The sequence below is a fragment of the Neurospora tetraspora genome (genome assembly GCF_033439725.1).
Source record: "Neurospora tetraspora strain CBS 560.94 chromosome Unknown B0H65scaffold_6, whole genome shotgun sequence".
Taxonomy (NCBI): domain Eukaryota; kingdom Fungi; phylum Ascomycota; class Sordariomycetes; order Sordariales; family Sordariaceae; genus Neurospora; species Neurospora tetraspora.
In genome coordinates this window covers 109158-128227 of record NW_026944388.1, presented here as the reverse complement: position 1 = coordinate 128227, position 19070 = coordinate 109158, and the positions used below count along the sequence as shown (strand labels likewise).

The 19070-nt window shown below is 52.9% G+C and overlaps 9 protein-coding genes across 9 annotated transcripts; 2 read left to right on the top strand and 7 right to left on the bottom strand.

Annotated features, from left to right (window-relative positions):
* Positions 1 to 76: 76 nt before the first annotated feature.
* B0H65DRAFT_246882 (uncharacterized protein) lies at positions 77 to 1785 on the bottom strand. The gene is made up of 2 exons (XM_062822412.1): positions 1578 to 1785; positions 77 to 1481 (listed from the first exon to the last, which is right to left on the bottom strand). Exons 1-2 carry the CDS (start codon positions 1672 to 1674, stop codon positions 160 to 162), a joined length of 1419 nt encoding a protein of 472 aa, XP_062678978.1. The 5' UTR covers positions 1675 to 1785; the 3' UTR covers positions 77 to 159.
* Positions 1786 to 2094: 309 nt separating this feature from the next.
* B0H65DRAFT_246785 (scytalone dehydratase) lies at positions 2095 to 2872 on the bottom strand. Its single transcript, XM_062822410.1, has 3 exons — positions 2720 to 2872; positions 2568 to 2665; positions 2095 to 2499 (listed from the first exon to the last, which is right to left on the bottom strand). Exons 1-3 carry the CDS (start codon positions 2760 to 2762, stop codon positions 2116 to 2118), a joined length of 525 nt encoding a protein of 174 aa, XP_062678977.1. The 5' UTR covers positions 2763 to 2872; the 3' UTR covers positions 2095 to 2115.
* A 689-nt stretch (positions 2873 to 3561) lies between these two features.
* On the bottom strand, positions 3562 to 4602 carry B0H65DRAFT_430234 (uncharacterized protein; the record flags this gene model as incomplete). The annotated part of the gene is made up of 1 exon (XM_062824868.1): positions 3562 to 4602. One exon carries the CDS (start codon positions 4600 to 4602, stop codon positions 3562 to 3564), a length of 1041 nt encoding a protein of 346 aa, XP_062678976.1.
* An 824-nt stretch (positions 4603 to 5426) lies between these two features.
* Positions 5427 to 8054, top strand: B0H65DRAFT_550535 (heterokaryon incompatibility protein-domain-containing protein; the record flags this gene model as incomplete). Its single annotated transcript, XM_062829745.1, has 1 exon — positions 5427 to 8054. One exon carries the CDS (start codon positions 5427 to 5429, stop codon positions 8052 to 8054), a length of 2628 nt encoding a protein of 875 aa, XP_062678975.1.
* A 53-nt stretch (positions 8055 to 8107) lies between these two features.
* On the bottom strand, positions 8108 to 9888 carry B0H65DRAFT_510248 (uncharacterized protein; the record flags this gene model as incomplete). The annotated part of the gene is made up of 2 exons (XM_062828381.1): positions 8108 to 9750; positions 9849 to 9888. 2 exons carry the CDS (start codon positions 9886 to 9888, stop codon positions 8108 to 8110), a joined length of 1683 nt encoding a protein of 560 aa, XP_062678974.1.
* A 270-nt stretch (positions 9889 to 10158) lies between these two features.
* On the bottom strand, positions 10159 to 12080 carry B0H65DRAFT_246774 (major facilitator superfamily domain-containing protein). Its single transcript, XM_062822409.1, has 2 exons — positions 11595 to 12080; positions 10159 to 11532 (listed from the first exon to the last, which is right to left on the bottom strand). Exons 1-2 carry the CDS (start codon positions 11972 to 11974, stop codon positions 10410 to 10412), a joined length of 1503 nt encoding a protein of 500 aa, XP_062678973.1. The 5' UTR covers positions 11975 to 12080; the 3' UTR covers positions 10159 to 10409.
* Positions 12081 to 12654: 574 nt separating this feature from the next.
* On the top strand, positions 12655 to 14140 carry B0H65DRAFT_246877 (uncharacterized protein). Its single transcript, XM_062822411.1, has 2 exons — positions 12655 to 13855; positions 13919 to 14140. The coding sequence occupies exons 1-2, from the start codon at positions 12870 to 12872 to the stop codon at positions 14088 to 14090; spliced, it is 1158 nt and encodes a 385-aa protein (XP_062678972.1). The 5' UTR covers positions 12655 to 12869; the 3' UTR covers positions 14091 to 14140.
* B0H65DRAFT_246771 (S-adenosyl-L-methionine-dependent methyltransferase) lies at positions 14025 to 15902 on the bottom strand. Its single transcript, XM_062822408.1, has one exon. It carries the CDS (start codon positions 15501 to 15503, stop codon positions 14190 to 14192), a length of 1314 nt encoding a protein of 437 aa, XP_062678971.1. The 5' UTR covers positions 15504 to 15902; the 3' UTR covers positions 14025 to 14189.
* A 1499-nt stretch (positions 15903 to 17401) lies between these two features.
* On the bottom strand, positions 17402 to 18379 carry B0H65DRAFT_246683 (carbohydrate binding-domain-containing protein). Its single transcript, XM_062822407.1, has 2 exons — positions 18183 to 18379; positions 17402 to 18115 (listed from the first exon to the last, which is right to left on the bottom strand). The coding sequence occupies exons 1-2, from the start codon at positions 18282 to 18284 to the stop codon at positions 17468 to 17470; spliced, it is 750 nt and encodes a 249-aa protein (XP_062678970.1). The 5' UTR covers positions 18285 to 18379; the 3' UTR covers positions 17402 to 17467.
* Between the last annotated feature and the right edge of the window lie 691 nt (positions 18380 to 19070).

Sequence of the window (19070 nt, the reverse complement as noted above, 5' to 3'; positions counted from 1 at the left end):
TGAATCTCCGTATCATTCGGGACAGTGGTCCACTGTTTCCCCATTTCATACCACGGCCACCTGCTTTACATTTTACGAAGCTTGGTTTGTCTGAAGAACAGCTGTACGGATAATGTTGTTGGATTAAGATGTTCGTCGTCCCAGGTTTTACCACGACGATCAAGAAGAGTACTGAACCTCAAGGCCAAGGCTCCTAAAGGGTTCACCCAATTTATGCAGATCGATCCCCGTTCCCAGGCTGAAGATAAGGGACTTGGCCCTTCCTTCCCACAGCAACCCAATGCGGAGGTTGTTGTCAAGGCGAGCTTTCAGGACTCCCTTGTACTCGTCGTTCTTTTTCTTGTCTGATTCGCTCTTGGGAGCAGGCTCGGGTTCGGGCTCAGGATCATCCAGTCGCCATTCCATTTTCGCCTGGAAACTCCTCTCCTTCTTCCTGGGGGGCTGTGGTTCCGGCTCGGGATCGTTGGAAGGGCTCGCGCCGAGCAGGAAGCCGGCTGGTCTACGATTACTCCAGAGTTCCATACCTACCGCCCACTCGCTTTCATAACTATATACGTTGAACTCGACCCGCGTTGCGAGCGAGCAGTATTCTCGGGCTAGGAGGGCATAGGTGGCGTTAATATTGCCCATGAGTGGGTTTATGGTCAGGGTTGCGGTCAGCGGTGTTCCCCGGTGTGCTGGCAGGGTGACAAAGCGTGCACCGAGCGACATGCCGCCTGACTTGTTCAGGGTTCCGTAGTAGAGCTCTCCGCCGACGCTGAAGCGACCGTAGATGCGCTCCTTCTCGCCGGCCTGGCCATTTCCGTTGATGCTGTTCTCTCCTGGCGCAGGTGTCCAGGGATCACAGGTCGAGGAAGAGGCGTCGCCGCCAAAGTTATAAAGACCGCGGAAACCCAGCAGACCACCGTCGGTCGAGTATAGACCCTCGAGACCATAGTTGCCCTTGTCATACTGCACCAAGCCCAGGATGGTTCCGCCATTCCTTAAGGACTGCTCACTGACGGCTCTTACTTGGACCTGAAGCGCTTGGGTAAAGCGCTTGATGATCATGCCCTCGAGCAGTGACTTGGGCAGATACAGACGGCCGTAGAGAAGAGAGTGTGTGTATTTGCTTGGATCCTGATCGGTTTTCCCTCCAGCCAGCGTCCCATTAGCCACAGCGGCATCTGATACTGCGCCTAGTAGTGCTTGTGCGCTTTGTGGTGATGGCGGCAGCCCAGACAACGGATCGGCATCGAGCATGTAGTGTTGGCCGGGCGAGCGAAGGTCATGTAGACGGCGGTAACATCGTAGGAGAGCGGGGAGCGGGATCTTGTCGGACTGGGCGGCGATATGGGTCAGGGGAATGGAGCTGTGTAGGTATGATATCGAGCCGTCGACGACGCCAACACTGCCGAGTTGGTAGCTTGTCGCAAAATGGGGGGTTGCGAGCGAGGAGAGGGTCAGGCGCAAGCCACGGGGCAGAGGGAAGTCGATAAGTTCTGGTTGTTGGGTCTTTGTATTAGTCTTCAAGTACTACTGCAGGAGGCCTACCGAGAAGCGGTAATAACAACACAATAACACTGTTAGGATCGCACCTCTGGATGTCGCATTCAGCTCGTTGTACTTGTTGTCTTCGTTCCACCCCGTTGCGCCGTAGAAGGCATTGGTGATGTAGTTCATGAACTCGCGCATATTGGAGTGCTTCCCGTGTGGTTGACGTAGTCGCGAGTCTGTCGCGCCTGGTCACCTCTGGAGTGTCATTGAGAGGATATATAGGGTCGAGAAGGAGGAAGTTGTTTAGTTTTTTGAAGTTGCAAATCTCAAACAATTCCATCATCGCAACAGCCGTTATCGAGGTACGTACCGATGCACCTGGGGGTTGCTGTGATAGTGGCTTGGCCCCCACTAATAGGGCTCCTTTGGGGCTCCACAGATCCACCAAGGAAACGTCCACGGCGATCGACAACAGCGATGAACATGGAAAGTCTCATTTCATCTACACTACTTGAAAACGTTCAAACATTGACTCTCCTCGTTCACGTATCACTCCATCAGGCTTCTAGATTATACTTCATTCGATTTCGCTACTGAGTCTGCTTGAACACACACCCAACTACGACAACGTGTTGTCGCTTAGTTGACCTCGCCAAGTTCCTCACGCCCATCAGCAAAGACCTTGTCAAAGTCACCCTCGGTCCAACGAATATCCGGGTTGAGACCGGCAAACTTCCAGACGCCATTGATCTTCTTGTAGTAGTGGGTGTTGTGGCTGTGGGCGTGGCCGGTGACGGCAACCTTGGTGCAGCTCGAGTCTGTATAGACCTGGTGAGGCACGCGGAGCTGGTGGTAGCCGATGATCTCCGTGTCCGACACCTTCTCCCACTTGCTGATGCCGCTCATAAAGTGCTGCGTCCGCAAGAGGGGGTTGCCAATCACCTTCTTGTCCGACACCATCTTGATGAACTCCTCGGCCGGCATGGCCTCCCAGAGCTTGTTGAGGAACGAACGGTAGTCGATCTAAGCCCGGGTGAACATCATCAGCCAGAGTCACCACTTTGCAAACTTGGAGGGATCTCTCATCTTACCCTCAAGGTGGGAGCGATGCACTTCCTCAACCGGTCAAAGTCCTTGGTGTCATAGCTGTCCGCCCACTCGAAGCATGCTTCGGTGCAGCCGAGGTACTCTGTTCTTCTTGTCAGCAAACATCATGGAGCTTGGAGGACACGAACGGACGAACCCTCAAAGGTGATCTGAGTCTTGGGGTTTGCTGCGTTGGCCATGGTTGACAGTGATTTCGATCTGACTTTCGAGAGGAGCCAGAGAAGACAAAGGATCTGATCAGGTCCCCAGAGATGGGCATGAAGGCCTTATCATTCATTGTGGTCTCCCTTGCAGCTCGCAGCACCTCGTCCAGGTTCGTCTTACTCGATGGCTACACAGTCTTCCAAGGTTTCGGGGGGCCGTATGTAATGTCCCCATTCCGGAGTCCGAGACGTGCAGGATGGGGAAGTGCGGTCGTGTCCCGCAGCCCGCCGTCCCGGTACCTATATATGGTCCAATAACACCCGCTGGCAAAACCCTTGGGAAACGCAAGGGGTGGTGGTATCTGGGGCTTCAAATGCACATGCAGCCTCTCGGCTCTTTAGACGTCCCGTGCTTTCTCGCAGTCTGGAGTGGCTGGGTCTCTTCAGCCAGACGCACAATGTCTTTGTCTTCTCAACATGTTACTCAAACAAGACCGTGCTATTCCATTCTCAGTCGGACACGCTGGGCTAATGTGTGGTTTCAACAGCAGGACTGTCGGCGCCAGAACATCGGCGTGAGTACAAGTATACCAGGCCTTGGTCCAGCCAACAGGGTTCGCTTCGCGCAAGACGCTTCGCTTCTGCTGACTACAAACCGATGCCGTGCTTGGCACCATATTGGTGGCACGACTTCATGCCATCGAGCATAGCCCAGGCACAGATCGCAGGTTTAAATATTACAGACATCATGGAACATGCATACAGACGTTCTCGTGGCAGTTATTGGCATGTTGTTACGTTGGCAAGCCACTCTGCAGCCACTCAGCATGGACCGTCAGTTCCGGCATGGCTTCGTCCAGTGATGGTCGTTTTGCTGCGACTTCTTCCCAGTGGCATTGCCAAAGCTGATGTCGCTCCAGTTGCTCCAGTCCGACTCATTGCCGTCGTCAAAGTCGGTGTCCTCGCCTCTAGTAAAGACAGCGTCTTGTCCGTCGCTATCGTCAATGATTATCGGTTCTTCCTCGGTACCTCCCAAAGGCTCGATTCCTTCCCTGGCCATACGGCGAGTCTGAACCCGTAGGCCAGATACCTTTGATGTCCTGCTTTCTTCAGCTAGTAATTGTCTCTCTTCACGGGTCATCCTTTTTCTGGCTTTCTTCCGTTCTATCATTCCTCTCTTGAGTCGTGCGGTCTTTGCACCGGTAGCTGCCGTTTTGATTCCTTCCTCTTTCTTTTGTCTCTTGCGCATTTTACTCCCCTCCCGAGTTATTCTTACTTCGTCCCCATCGTCTTCGGCCTTTCGCTTTGTCCCAGCACTCTTCGCCGGTCGTCCTCCCCACAGTCTCGCAACCTCCTTAAGCTTGCTGTAGACTTTTCTTCTGGCTCCCTCGCGAGTCTTGCCCTTTCTCAGTAGCTGTTCATATTCCGTGTGCTCGTGCCGGATATGCGCGCGCACCGCCAGCTTCACCTTGTCATCCAGCTGTACGGTCCCGCTTCTTCCTACTCTCCTGCTCCGCTTCTTGAGCGCATGGCTCACAATCTTCTGGATCGACTCTTTGGGGGTGTTGGGGTACAGTCTCTTCAGTGCCTCTTCAAAGCCGCCTTCCATAGCTGCATCTCGCTTCTGTACAGCCTCTGCACGTTTCGCAGCTGTAGCCTGTTCTGACTCTTGGACGGCTTTGACAATGGAGACCGGACAGCGAAGGCCGATCGGTTTCCGACGCTTGTTAACCACCACGTAAACGGTCTGGCCGGCCGAATGTGTCTCCTTGCGACAATTCTTGGTGATGTACACGTCTCCCTTGGGAACAAAGACGTATCCCGGTGGCATGGGATCGTGGAATCGCGCTTCTGGCTCGTCTTCGTCGCCTGCCATGGTGAGTCGCGTCGGTGCTCTGATGAATATCTTGGTTTGCGTCGGGGTGACTTGAGGAAAATTGGGGTTTGAGTTTCAGATCGAAACTGGGGAAAAGGTGAAGAAGGGAAGCAGGTAAAAGAAAGAACAGTGATACTTGCAGGCTGCTTTCCGCCCTTTAAGTGTTCCGCGACTCGATGACCGTTTTGCTGAGGTGCCTGATTTTTTTTCTCGCGAAAGTGGGTTTCTTGGTGTGCAAATGAACGAGTTCTGAACAATAACAGGAACAAAAGATGAGAACTGTCCCGCGTTTGAGAGAACCCGTTGACGTGTGGCAGCTGGATGGGCTTTGTTTGCTTTGTTAGTTTTGTTTTGTTTTGTTGACTTGATTTCCCACTTTCCAATGTCAACTTCGATTTCAGGGGTTGCACCTTCCTCCACAGTTGTGTGCACGGTCCACATGAGAAATCAGAGGTGGTCCTCGATCTTTCCCTTTTCATTTTCCAACCACATTGTCCAGGCAGCACACATCGTCATCATCATCATCGACTCAGTTAACGGTTTCTCCCAACAAGCGGTCGACATGGCGTCAATTGATCACATTATTGGTCATTGTCCAACTGCGCCCCCAGGATGCCAAGGCCAAGATGGCGTCGCATCAATACGATGCCTCACTATTGGCGCGCGCCAACAAGCTGACAAGCTGAGCTCCCAACACACAAGAGCTTATTTCGCCCCTCATGATGACCTTGGAGCAATGCAACAATCACTCAAGCTCTTTCTACATTGTGTCGAATACTCAAGAGCAAGCAACAGGGCATTCCCGAGTCAAAGTACACCTCATAATGACTCCCCGTCAGTCTAGCTCGCCCAACTCAACACGCGAGGAGCCTTGGGCCAATGTACACCATTCTTGCGAGCTATGCTTGAAGGGATTCCCTCTGGACTTCTCCGAAGACAAAAATCACCCTTCCGGCCTTCCTGGGGACCGATGGGCGCTCATTGAGAGACGACTTGGTGATGATAACCCCAAGTTCCTCGAGCGTGTTAAGGAAGGACAGGCACCAGACCCTTTCGGGCTTGCCCGCACTCTTACGAAGGAAGTCACCTTCTTCGATGTTGACACACCTGACCTAGAGAACTGGGCCGCTCAAGGCTGTTTGTTCTGCCGCCACCTGCTGAACCGGATGGCTGACGCCGGAGAGGACATCGGTGGCACGAGAGTCTTGGGTGCCAAGAAGGGACCGTTCCTCGACTTATCTTCGGAATCCGCCATGTCCATCATGATCTTCGACCTGGCGACCTATCGTTCAGATAGGCTACATACTTTCAGCTTGTGGACATATCATGTGGCATGGCTTTCTGATGGTTGCCTAGGCTGTGACATGCACCGGCCAGCATTGCAGCCTGTTAATCCGACACCCTCGTCGCCTTATTCGCTTTCTCAATATCGAAATTGGCTCGAGATGTGCCGCAAGACGCATCGAAGGTGCCCCAAGCCGAGTGACTTTGTCCCAACCAGGCTGCTAGAACTCTCGAAAACGCCCGGGGGATCGGTAGAAGCTCGACTTTGTGAGACTTGCGAGAAGGACGATGTCGAGCCCTTCGCTGCTTTATCATATTGTTGGGGCGGAGACCAGCCGTTGAAGCTTACCAAAAGTACGAGGACTAAGCTCCTGGAGCGCATCAAACCCGAGGAGCTCCCTCAGACCCTCAGCGACGCCATCCAAGTTACTACTTCCCTCGGCATCAAATACCTCTGGATCGACGCACTATGCATTATCCAGGACGATGATGAGGACAAGGGTAGAGAGTTAGGAAAGATGTCCATGATCTACAGCTGCGCTCTGGTAACGCTGGTAGCCTCACGGGCGGAAGCCGTACAAAAAGGATTTCTCCAAGACCGCCCCATTGGAAATATCCCTGGATTTGGTCTCCGCGGTCACCTGCCCGCGAGCGAACCTTGCGTCTTCTTGATCCCGAGGCAAGACTTTGAGAATATGGGCCGAAGCGACATCTCAAAAGCAAAGAAAGCCAGCTACATCAGCCAACGAGCGTGGTGCTTCCAAGAAAGGTTGCTATCGCCGCGCATTATCGACTTCGGGGCGGTCCAAACACTATGGTGGTGCCAGGAGTTTGAGGACACACCAGGGCATGGACGCCCTCAATGGACTGATGGCTGGGAGAAACCTGGACCCGACGAAGATCATAGCTCGATGGGTGTCGTTGCAAAGGAGCTGGCCTGTTGGGAATATCCTGAAGCTCAGCGTAAGGCCAACGCCAACGCCAAGAAGAAATGGCCTGGAAAGACCGGTGGGAAGGCAAGGGAGTCATGGTATGGGAAGATCGAAAAGCAATTGATAGGCCAACTAGCCGCGTTGGGGATCTCGAAGGATGTGGAAACCCGGTCGGGCCAATGGGCACGCGTCGTAGAACGATATACACTCCGGCAGCTAAGCTTTTACACCGATCGACTTCCTGCTATTTCCGCCATGGCGCAGGTCTTCCAGTCTCGTAACAAGAGCGACTATGTCGCGGGACTCTGGGCCGACATGATGCCTCGGGCACTTCTGTGGGGAAGAGGCTCCTCGTATCTCTGGCCTCGACCAGGAGGGGGCTATTGTGGTCCAACTTGGTCGTGGGTTGCAATGGCCGGTCCTGCAAATATCCATGGGAACGCTCTTTATGAGAAGGAGGCAAGAGACATAGATACAGAGAGGCATGGAAATATTGTATCGTGGGATCTAACACCGCTACACGACTCTCCAGGCTCGGAGATTATTGGCCTTCGCTCTGCAGTGTTGACCTTCCATGGGCGTTTGAAGCCTGTCTATTGGTGGCAGCCTTCTGTGGAAGAATGGGCAACCATCAAACGGCCACCTTGCTGGCGAGATTCACGACTCCCAAGGGTACCTCTACGGGCGGCTGCTCCCACTGCAATAGGCTTCAATCCTGAGACATGGACCGTTGATCCGGCCGACCCGGACGTGGCGAGACTGGACACCCTTCCGCCTAAACCACGCCTTCACCCGTCTATATACTTGTTCACGAGTGATATTAAGGGATTGGAAGAACTCATTTTCGGTCACGTCCAGTTCGATGTCTTCTTGCCCGCATTCGAGGCCGATACTCGTCGAGACAAACTCCAGCTCTTCCTCCTTCCCATGGCCACCGACATACCGTGGACACGTTCTGAGCGCCTGAAGGCAATCAAAACGCATAAGCACTACAAGTACTTGAAAGAGAAGCTCGAGAAAGAACTTCAAGACCCTTGGGGGCCTCATGTGCAAGCCATAGTTCTCCAACAATCCGCTGAAAGTGGAAGGTTTGAGAGAGTTGGCATCTTTCACTACGGATACATGGATGAACCAGGACATGGTGTACACATGAGCAATGATGAGTTCAAAGAGGCCTATAAGCTTCAGCATCAGTGGCTGCACAAGGGACAGAAACAAGATATTTCCATCGTCTAGTTGATGGTGAAATTAGCGATAGACTTTCAACAACGAGCGTTACTTTCAAGCCGCTATTCCTGCAACCTCCCATCATTCTTAGCAACTTCCGGGTACAGGCCCCTTAACCTGCTCTTCAATACTTCATACTCCTTCAAAAATTCCTCTGAATGAGTCGGCATGGGTTCGCCTTCCGTTTCCTTCACATAGCTGTTTACCCACTCCGCGAGATCTTTGACATAGGCGATTTCATGCCCAGGTGTTACTAAGGAATGGAAGAAACGTCCCCGCCCTTTGCTCTCCACACGCTCCTCATATTTTCTCCGCATGTCTTCTTGCGTCGGCAGTTTTGCTCTACCGGCGAACACCCTCGCCAACGCCTGGGCCTGGAAGTCGAAAAGTGAAAAGGTCGCGACGTGGTAGGGAACGCCAATGAACGCCAGCGTCGGGTCGTTGATGTAAAAGATGTCCTTGTGAAGGTTGTGCGTCATGACGCCGTCCGATGTCACAACCAGCTCGTCGTTAGGATCGGCATCAACAGTCGTGTCGGAGTGCAACTGCGGCAGAAAGGGGTAGGACACAATGTATCCGGTGGCTATCACTACTTGATGGATATCTTGTAGGACTGTTCCGTCTGTGAGCACAACAGACCCGGGTATTGGCTGATTGTTCCCGAGTGTCGGCTCTTCCCCTTCAATTTTTGCTTCTGGAGGGACAAACCTCTCCACTGTCGCGACTCGGACGGCGTTCGGAGGCAGTACGCTCGCCGGAAGGTCAAACCGTCCGTTACGAGTGCTCTGGTACGTCTTGTTGGATATCTCGCCGAGTTCCTTACAGACATCTGTAGCGGACACGCCGGCTCCGATCACGAGCGCATTCTGGTCCCGGTACTTCTCAGGATTCCGGTACCTCTTCGAGTGAATAACTCTGTCGGGGAAAGAGTCCTTCCACTCTTTCAGGCCTTCGATTTGCGGAATACGCGGCATATTGTAATGCCCCGAGGCGACGACAACCAGATCAAAATCCCTGACTTTCTGTGTGAACCGAGCGCTAGGGATCCCGTCTTCCTTTTCCAGCGCTAGGGTAGTGATCCTCCACTTTGAACCGTCGCTTGTCTTTCTGACATCCTCGACTCGAGTGTGGAACTCCGTCACTGCATCCAATCCGGACCTTTTGGCTAGAGAACGGATGTATTGGAGAGCAGTGGAATGGCTGACCGATGCCGGACTCCCCTCGGGCCAGTTCCCTAACGCAGTTCCCATCAGTGGTGTTGGGACATTGGTCTTTAGCCCAACATAACACGGGCTCGGGGGCGCGAATCGTATTTCAAGATTCGAAAAGTCCGCGTCTCCACCATCAAAAACGGCACCTGAGGGGATGTGGTGCTGATCTCCGTAAGATGGTGGACGGTAAACATACGGAGGATCTTCCGGTGGACGCTCGTCGAACTTCCATACACCGCCGGCGCCGTTGGACCGTTCAAAGACGGTCACGGAGAGTCCATGTTTGAGGAGATGAGCAGCAGCACAGACTCCGCTGATGCCTGAGCCTATCACTGCCACCGTCTTGTTCACCCCAAATCGAGATTCTGGATTTGTTGTGAAATCGGACTCGGAGTCGGTATCCACGATGAGAGGCATGGCTGTTTGGGGTTCAAGATGAGTGTGTCGGTCGGCCTTTAGGGGTAGATGGGGAACAAAGGCATAAGGGAATCCCGCTGTTGCGGCGGACGTGATATCAATGTTGAATGCAAGACGATGTGATGCCCAACAAGGAGAATGATGTTCAAGCTGTAAATTGCTTTGTCGCAACAACTTATTCTCTGCGCGGCAACCTCCGAGGTGTCTATTGTCATTATATCTCCTCAACACCATCGAGGCATCCCGCGGCCGAATGTATTACTCCGCGCCGTCAAGTCGTCTCATTCAGGAACGATTGACAGAGCACGTCATCTCCTATCTGATTGCGTATCAATAGGCGACGGATGGTTTTTATCAATAAAAGCCAACAATGGTACAGCTGACCAGTGACCCCCGCACGACGACACCTCACATCATATTCCCTTGAATGACGAGATGCCATTCCAACTGCACGTCGATCAACTTCCGAACTGCCTCACTCGTTGACAAGAACTTTACGATGAGACCACCAGAACTTTTTCGCGTAACTACACAATTGAGATATTCTCGAGCAACTAGAAGGCTTCAGTTGGTCTAGCATGCCCTTTTTTTTTGAAGGCTTACAGCACAATATCGTGATATCAACACCGATTGATAATCGATTCAAGCTCATTCATTTGTTCATGCGTTACGGGAAGTTCCAGGTGCCATCTGAGTAACATCTTCATTTCTACACACCATTCTACTATCAGCCGCCTTAAGCATTTTGCTCTTCGGCAAGCAGCTTGTTTGCCCGTTCCTTGTGATGTAAAAACCTAATCAAAAACGCAGTGACTATCATTGCCACAGCAATGAAAATAGAGGTCATATACCCCTTATGGTACACCGGCGCCTCCACCTGCTGCCAAATCAACAAGGGCAGCCACGCCTGAATGACATAGGCCATCTCATTCATGGTACCCGTCACCAGCGCTCTTTCCTCATTGTCGTCGCCGCAAATTTCATGCGCCCAAGCAAACGTCAGCCCGCTGATACCTCCGCCGAAGCCCGCCAGAAGGAAGCAGGCCCATTTCCATCCGTCGGGAATGTTCCAGGCTGCTAGACTGGAGTAAATCACAATGTTCACCAGACCCGAAAAGACAATGGGCGGCCATCTAGCACCGCGGAACACGGTATCAGACGTCCAGGCGTAGATGAGCGTTGTGATCACAGTGATGGCGGCCGTGATTGTCGGATAGGTGTTGACCTCGGTAATGGAGCGTCCCTTCGACTTGAGCCATAGCTGGAACGCTGGCTGGCTGGAGGCTCCGTTACCATTGTTGAAGAAGATGTAGAGCGCCGTGAGGAGGTAGATGTGCCAGCTGGAGAAGATCTTCTTGAACTTGGCCTTGGTGTATGGCGCTCTGGGAGCACGACCTTCGAGGCGCATGCGCTCCTTTGCCAGGGCGATCTCGTCCGCGGAGAAGTACCACGCTTTGGTGATCTCGGGCAGGTCAGGCATGAGGAAGAAACCTGAGATGGCGATGGGCAGGGAGATGACTGTGTCGATGATGAAGAGCCACTGCCAGCCTTTGAATCCTCCGGCGCCGGCTAGGTTCTTGTGGACTGCAGCCATGAGATACCCGGAGAACATGGTGCCTATGGCGCCGCTGGCGTGGAAGATGCAGGATCGCTTGGCCAGTTCGTCTTTGCGGTACCATGAGCCGATAATGTATTGCATGCCCGGGTAGAAGACACTTTCGGCGAGACCGATGAAGAAACGCAAGACGTAGACTTGAGTCGTGGTCTTGCATTTGGCGAGCAAAATGGTCATAATGGCCCATACAACCTCGCAAGCCGGGATCCAGATAGACGGCCGGATACGAGTCAACAAGAGATTGCTATCAGACAATTAGCGTTGGGATAAGGACTCGGGGAAAAGTCATCGAGGGTCGTTGCTCACCTTGGAATCTCTCCAATGACATAGCCAACCGTCCAGCACGTCTGCATGTAGTTCAACTCATTGCCAAACAGCTTCAAATCTTCCTTCATCCCGGAGACGAAGGCATTGGTGATGTTGACTTGGTCAAGATACTTGATGAAGTATCCCAGAGACGCCAGAGTCAGAATCACCGCGTCGAGCTTGAACAGAAAGCGCCTTTCTTCGGGAGACTTGTCCAATGTGTCCCAGACGTAAGACCGCCAACTTCTTTTTGGTTGCTCTTGCACGAGTTCTGTTGATTGTGAGTCTGAGTTGTACTCGTGACTGAAACTTTTGGGCGAACTAGATGGGCCCTGAAGATCGCCCTTGGTGACGACGTCGGAATCTGTGCTTTTCGACATGATGCTCAAACGACAATGCTGGTATTTTCATGAAACCAACGAGTACGAACTCAAGGGACTTGGTCATTTGGGGTTCTTTTGTGTCCATATCGACAACCTCGTGTGGCAGCCGTCGCCACTGGGTCTAAGAAAGACGCCATGAGCTCCAATGTCGCTATGGCTGGTCCATCACTTGCTCTGCGTGGGGGTGAAGTCTAGTCTAGACTCATATTTTATTCCCTTATTGGTTGACCCACGGATATTTCGGATGGTAAACCCGATGGTGTTGGGGGAGATAATTGTTGGTGGTGCAATTGTTCAAATGCAGCAGAGCACACAATCCACCCCAGCGGATGGCGCAAGGTGATATAAAAAGAGGGCACCAACCATTTGGGCATAACCAACATCCCAACCGTTTCCCGTCGCATATGTTGTAAAACCACCGATTGGATACCAGTCCATGCTCTTTGTTCGTTGCGACACATTGCATTTTCGCTTCCCCAACTGGTATACTTGAGGCTTCAAAAACACATCACCACGGAGGTGAACCCCTCACAACAACCGCGGCCGTGGCTCCAATCCCGCAATCACAAAGACAGATTTGACCATAGATAAGGTCAACGGTCAGAATTGTAATCAAGTCGTTTTGCTTGATAATCATACCTCTGTCGGTGTGATACTCGTTCCGGTTCAACAAACAGGATGGATGACTTCTGGAGGAACGATTATACGGTGGTTACTGGTGAATGAGTCTGGACTCCTGGACTTCGAGAGACATAAAAACGTGCAATATATCCACCACAGAGAATGGGGAAAGGAATCATATTCCAAGACAAAGTCAATACTTGACTTATCAAGGCACTCACATTAACCACTCATCCAACAAAATACAATCTCTACCTATTCCATCCACAACATGGCGCCCGCACCGATTCTTGATTCCATCGTTGACACAATTGAGCCCAGGAAGGAGACTCTCCCTCTTCCGGAACCAGCACGTCAACGTCTCCTCAAAGCTGGTATTGACCTCTCCAAGGGTTATCCATACCGGCCATCCGTTCCTCTCTACCTTCAAGATGTTTACAAAATCCGCAACGAGGAGCGGATCTACGAAGATGCAGGCGCTCGAGCTGACAAGTCAAAGAAGAACCTCCTCTCAGCAGCAACCAAGGTGACCGACTTGACCACACACATCGGGACCGAGATCGAAGGTCTCCAACTCAAGGATCTCACCCCTGAGCAGCGGGATGAGCTAGCTCTCCTCATTGCCGAGCGGAGCGTCGTCTTCTTTCGGAACCAGGACCTCGCTCCCCAGCAACAGAAGGAGCTGGGCGAGTGGTTCGGCGAGGTCGAAGTTCACCCTCAGACCCCCCAAGTCCCCGGTATCCCAGGCGTGACAGTCATCTGGCCAGACCTCTTTACCCTGGAGAGACCGGCCGACTTCCGTCGTCCTGGCGGTGCCTCGAATTGGCACAGCGATCTCGTTCATGAGCGTCAACCGGCGGGTATCACCCACCTGCATAACGATACGGTTCCGCCGACCGGCGGAGACACGCTCTGGGCGTCTGGTTACAGCGCTTATGAGAAGCTCTCGCCGGAATTCCGCAAGATCATTGACGGCAAGTATGCCGTGTACCGCTCTGCACACCCATATCTTGATCGGGAGAACCCCGATGCAGGACCCAAGTACATTGAGCGCACACATCCGCTTGTGCGAGTTCATCCGGCCACCGGGTGGAGGGCGTTGTGGGTGAATCGGTCAATGACGGTGAGGATCGTGGGGCTTGATAAGGCCGAGAGCGATGTCATCCTGAACTACTTGTATGATGTTTACGAGAAGAACGTCGACATACAAGTGCGCTTCAAGTGGACACCGGGGACGAGTGCATTGTGGGATAATAGGTGAGTGATCTCTTGTTGCTGAACATTTGGGAACGGTAACTTACCGCGAGTGAATCGTACCAGAATTACCATCCACAACGCCAGCTGGGACTATGGTGGCAGGCACCCCCGTCACGGAACCCGAGTGACGTCTTTGGCTGAGGTCCCTTACTATGATCCAAATGCCCCAACACGGCGGCACGCGCTGGGGTTGTTGGATAATCAAGAGAAGAGTGAATTGGGAGTGGCTGAGTAGTAGTGGCAGAAAATGAAGTAGTTGTGTTCAGAGTTGTTCAGTAGCTTTTGTATTCGTTACCCCTTGAAACCATCACAAGTAACATACGTGACCACTGTTTCAATGTGACAACCTGACCTCAACCAGACTGTCCATCCTCATTCGTGGCTTCCCTACCACGTCAGTAATTGCAAGCCTACCATCAGCACTCGCAAACAGCTCCTTCCACTCGTCGATGGATTTTTCCTTGGCGTTGAACAATGATAACATTGTCAAGTCAAGTGCCCTGGTCATTGCGTCCTGTGTCTTGGGTACTGAATTTGGTTCCGGCAAGATAATATCGCAATTGACGATCCTACTTTCCTTCCCCATAGCTTCGGCAATAGGCTTCAGGATTCGCCTGCAGTACAAGTCAGACCAGTTGTGGAGGATGTTCCGCATGAAGTAGACGGCCGCTCCTCTGGCAGGCTCTGGTTGGGGGTCAAAGAAGTTATGCGGCACAAACTCGACTCTGTCCTTGACTCCCTTGCCTTCCATCAATTCCTCGGTCGCGCCTTTCAAATCCTCAAAGTCCTGCACCTGAAACCGCAAATGAGGATGTGCCTGCGCAATAGAAGCGGAAATATGTCCAATGCCACCGCCAACATCAACAACCAGCGCCCCGTTCGGTAGTGTCTCCCAGGGGTAGGCTCGCGCAATGTTTTCCGCTGAATCGGCGGAGCTACCACCGGAAAAGGCTCCAACAAATTGTCCAAACTTGACCATGTTCTCCGGGTGTCTCTCCTTGTACCCGAAGAAGGTGTCTCCAAACGCCAGCGAGAAAGCCGTGTCCTGTGGCTCGGGGGAGTCGGGGTACCGCTTGACCATGTCGACGAGCTTGGATACGGCAGGGAGCATCTCGGCATGGCGGAACCAAACACAGGCGCGCATCTTCTCGTCAGTAGCGAGTGGTTTGGACCAGGCTGAATGGGCGACCAGACCTGGTTCAGGTTCGGCGAAGTAGAAGTTTGCTATGGCCATACGCAAAAAGCGTGGAAGAAGAGCTTCGCTTAAGCCGGTCTTGGAGGCAAGGTCATGGAAACTGATGGTTCCTTGGAGCGGGACGTTCTGTGGGATCTCGAAATGACACAAGACTTGCATTGCGCCGAGGAGGTAGATCTCGTTGAAACAGAAGTGCTTTGTGGTTTCAACTGGCCCGACGGCGAGGGCGTGGAGGGATCTAGTGGCTTCAATGAGAGCAACACGTGCCCGTGAGACTTCTTCATTGTCCTCGGGAAATGGCTGCGGGGGGCCATCGGCGGAAAAGGATGGCCATGGTAGCCGCCTGGATTCGAGATGTGAAGATAGGAGAGTCGCACTAGACGATATCTCATCCACGAGCGTGGTGAGGAGTGAAGCAGATGTGTCGGCCGGGATATCAGACGTTGCGACCATGTTGAGATTGCCGATGGAGGTTTGAAAGTTCCATGATGAACATGCAAGAGATGTCTAGTTATTAATATGACTTCTCTAGTACGCGGGTGCAGAGAGTGACGGGAACGAGATTGTCAAGTTAACATCCGATTTTGCCAGTTTCTCAAGGTTCTACAGCAGGTGTAAGGACAGGGACCTGCAAGAAAATGTATGGCCTACTTGTGATGTACTGGAAGAGGATGGCCTTCCAAGCAATGTGGAGGCTAGAATCGGACTAAATACAGGATATTGACGGTGCACAATCTGTGTGTGTCCTTGGCCTGCATACTGTTGCGGTTGGTCGAAAGGGCATTTCTCTAGCCGTAGGTATCAGGGACTTCTTTTCAACGCATGTCTCTCTGCAGGCTGCATGCCTTGGTTCATCAAAGTAGATGGTGCATGGACAAAATAGCGCCTTGGAGAGCTTCTGAGGATTAAACTATCCTCAAACTATGTATCCTGACCCGTTATCTTCACTTGGGAACTGCGACAATCAGTCCATTCTGGCATTCCTCCGTATACTGGCATGTCTTTGTGATCTTGAAGCCTGCCTCGTCCAACACCGTGTGCCATTCATTAGCTGTACGTTCCGACTGGACGCTCCCAGCAGAGTTAGCATGGCGATGTCGAACTGAGTGGCTCGCCAAGTAGAGCCGCGCTCAGACAGAACGATCTCATCAATCAAGATGACCGAGTCCTCGGTCATTGCCAGTCTAATGTTCGCCAGTATCTTCGCGCATATATCATGGGGCCAGTCGTGGAAGACGTTGCGGAAGTAGTATGCCCGAGCACCTGTTGTTTTGGTGTTAGCAGTCAAGCCGGGGAGGAAAAGCGTAAATGGCGTGTTCAGATGCTGATGACCTACCTTCAAGGGGCTGAGGAGTGAAGAAATCATGAACCTGAACCTCTATGCCATCAAAGCCAGGCAACGGTGTGGCATTTACCTGCTCAATAACAAACTCTTGGTCTTGAAGGATAAACCGGCCTGGTTGGTCGGGGCATTTTTGTTTGAGGCCAAGAGTTTGATGTCCGTGGGCTCCCCCAACATCAACAAACAGGATTGTATCTGCATCAGCGTTCTGCCATAGCTCCTGTTTGATATCACAGGTGAAACCAACCAGTCGGAGGAGGACCACTCAACATACGAGTCCCCACCAGGTCCCTGGAAATTGGCAGCCTGTTGATGTGCTTCCGCTATTCATCCAAATGGTGCGCTTTGCTGGAGGGAATCGGTTGGGTGACGCTGGTTGATCTGAATGGAATACTACCCCATTCAGGCCGAGGTGAAAGATGGACGACGGATGGACCCGACGTTTACCGTGATGTTACAGGCGTAGCTGCCCCTGCATTGTAAGCAGGTAAGCGAGCTGGCGTGGGTAGGTTAGCGGGGGTTCTCGTGGGGCTGTAGGGCTGTTAGCGCCTTCTCCAAAGCCTAGGCCTGGGATTCAAACCCTCAATCACGGAGCGATCCTGAGCATTACCGCACACAGCACGACTTCCGTGGCTGGGAACACCACGTTGTATTTCCACAACTTGCCCGAGGACCAAGAAGCCGCCACGTTCGATCCACCATACACGTCCCGGAACAGCCACCGTAGACGCTTCTACTGTTTCTGCCGACGGAGAACACATGTCTCGCCGGATGGAACGTTTTGTCTCGCCTGTTGTCAAGGCTGGTTTCCCATAGAGTACTTGTCTCTGAAAACATTCAGGACCGTTGCTAATGTTCTGTCTTCTCGTCGGCAGTTCCGAGACAGCAGCAAGCTCGGTGTACGTATGCTATTACATGCCGGCCACCACGCGTCGTCTCTGTAATCACTCACTCCTCGAGTAACATTACATTGGAAACACGATCGTAGATCTTGTGGTACAGAATGACGTATTATTCCACCTATCTACACGACCTCTCCATTCCTCCCTAAAGGACGATATTCGGGAATCCACACTCAAGTATACTGCCAGGCACCAACAGTTCCAGACGGGAGAGGGTTGATCTTGAGGTTGACAGGAGTGCAGGCGGTCAAGCTAGCCGCGTTCGTCTCGTTTCTTCCCACCAGGTTCCACGCGGTACCGCCACCGCCAGAGGCCTGAGGAGGGCAAGCAACCCAGCCCCAGCCGTTACCGTTCAGATTGACGAAGCCACCGCCCTCGTACGCACCGAAGCCCTGAGTCAGGCTGCCCGTGGGAATGTAGGCCGAGTGAGCTTGGGTGTAGCGCATGTTCCAGTCCGGTCCGAGATAGGCTTGCTGTCCGCCGGGAACCATGGTGTCCATGGAGAGGCCACCGTTGCCGGCAACAAAGGCCGTGATGTTGCCAGGAGGGCATGCGGCGCCAACCACCTCGACAGGGCAGTAGGTGCTGGTGTTGCCCGCAAGGCTCAAGTGCAGGCCGCTGGCAGTCACGGGCTTGCCGTCGATAGGCAAAGTTGGGTTCGACACGGTGAGGGTGAAGGGTGTCCCAGTGTGAGCGGGCAGCAAGCTCAGGACGTTGTTCTCGCACTTGTACATGAACTTGCTATAGCACGCTCCATTGCAGAACGAGAGGGGCTCGCCAGCCGTGATGGGGCAGAGAAACTGATTGCTCCAGCAGACATACTATCACCCGCATGTTAGTCGGATGGCTTCGTCCAGCAGCACTCATGTTTCGACATCCAGGACATACCTGAGCAGGATCGTACTGTGACTGTCCACAGCTGTTCAAGGCGTTCACGGCGCTGTCGCCGAGGGCAAGAAGAGCCGCGCCGAGGAGAGTGAGTCTCGTCATGTTGAGATCGATGAGTGAGATTCTGATGATGATCTTGGTTCTACCACCATCGGACACAAAGCAGAGGGAAGCGACCCGACACTTTATATCACTAGCCGGTCCACCTAATCGACCTGGTGTCACCGTAGGACCATCAAGATCCTTGACTTACCACCTCATCTGAGGGTCCATCTTCGCAGCAACGTGCCCAATGGGTAGTGTCTCTTGGTGGAATATCTCGTATCGTATTCCGTGGCACCGCTTGACCGATAGACTAAAGTCGGTAGCAGCGATCTCAGGTAACCTTTCCGAGGCCTTGGTCAGCCTCTTTTTCTCCATGACCAAGCGCTTGATTGGACCGCCCAGCACATGTTCCTCCGCGCTGACATCGATCAGCATCGGCCCATGTGGTTGGTCTATGTCGTGGTTGTGCAGTTATTCATCCCGAACAGGCCGATTCTGCACGATTCCCCTGGAGGCTCCTGCAGGGTCGACCACGCCAGCCTTTCCGATTACACGGTGAGTCCATCAGCTGTCGGCCCCGCCCTTACGACTTCACTCTTCAACGTCCAGTGATATTGTACTATTTGATCGTCAGTGACCCCGATAGGAAATTCGGTTGTGGCCGCCAATGGAGACTAGGATGGCGCTGATATGCAAGCCGGCTGCCGTTCCAAGTTTTCTCTGCCATTGATGGAACCTGGAGTAAAGCCAAGCACCAATTGCCGTTAGTCAAGTCCTCGTATTCACCAGAGTCAGGTGGTCGGCTGAAGCGCTAAAGTATGGGAATAGCCTGGGCGATGAATA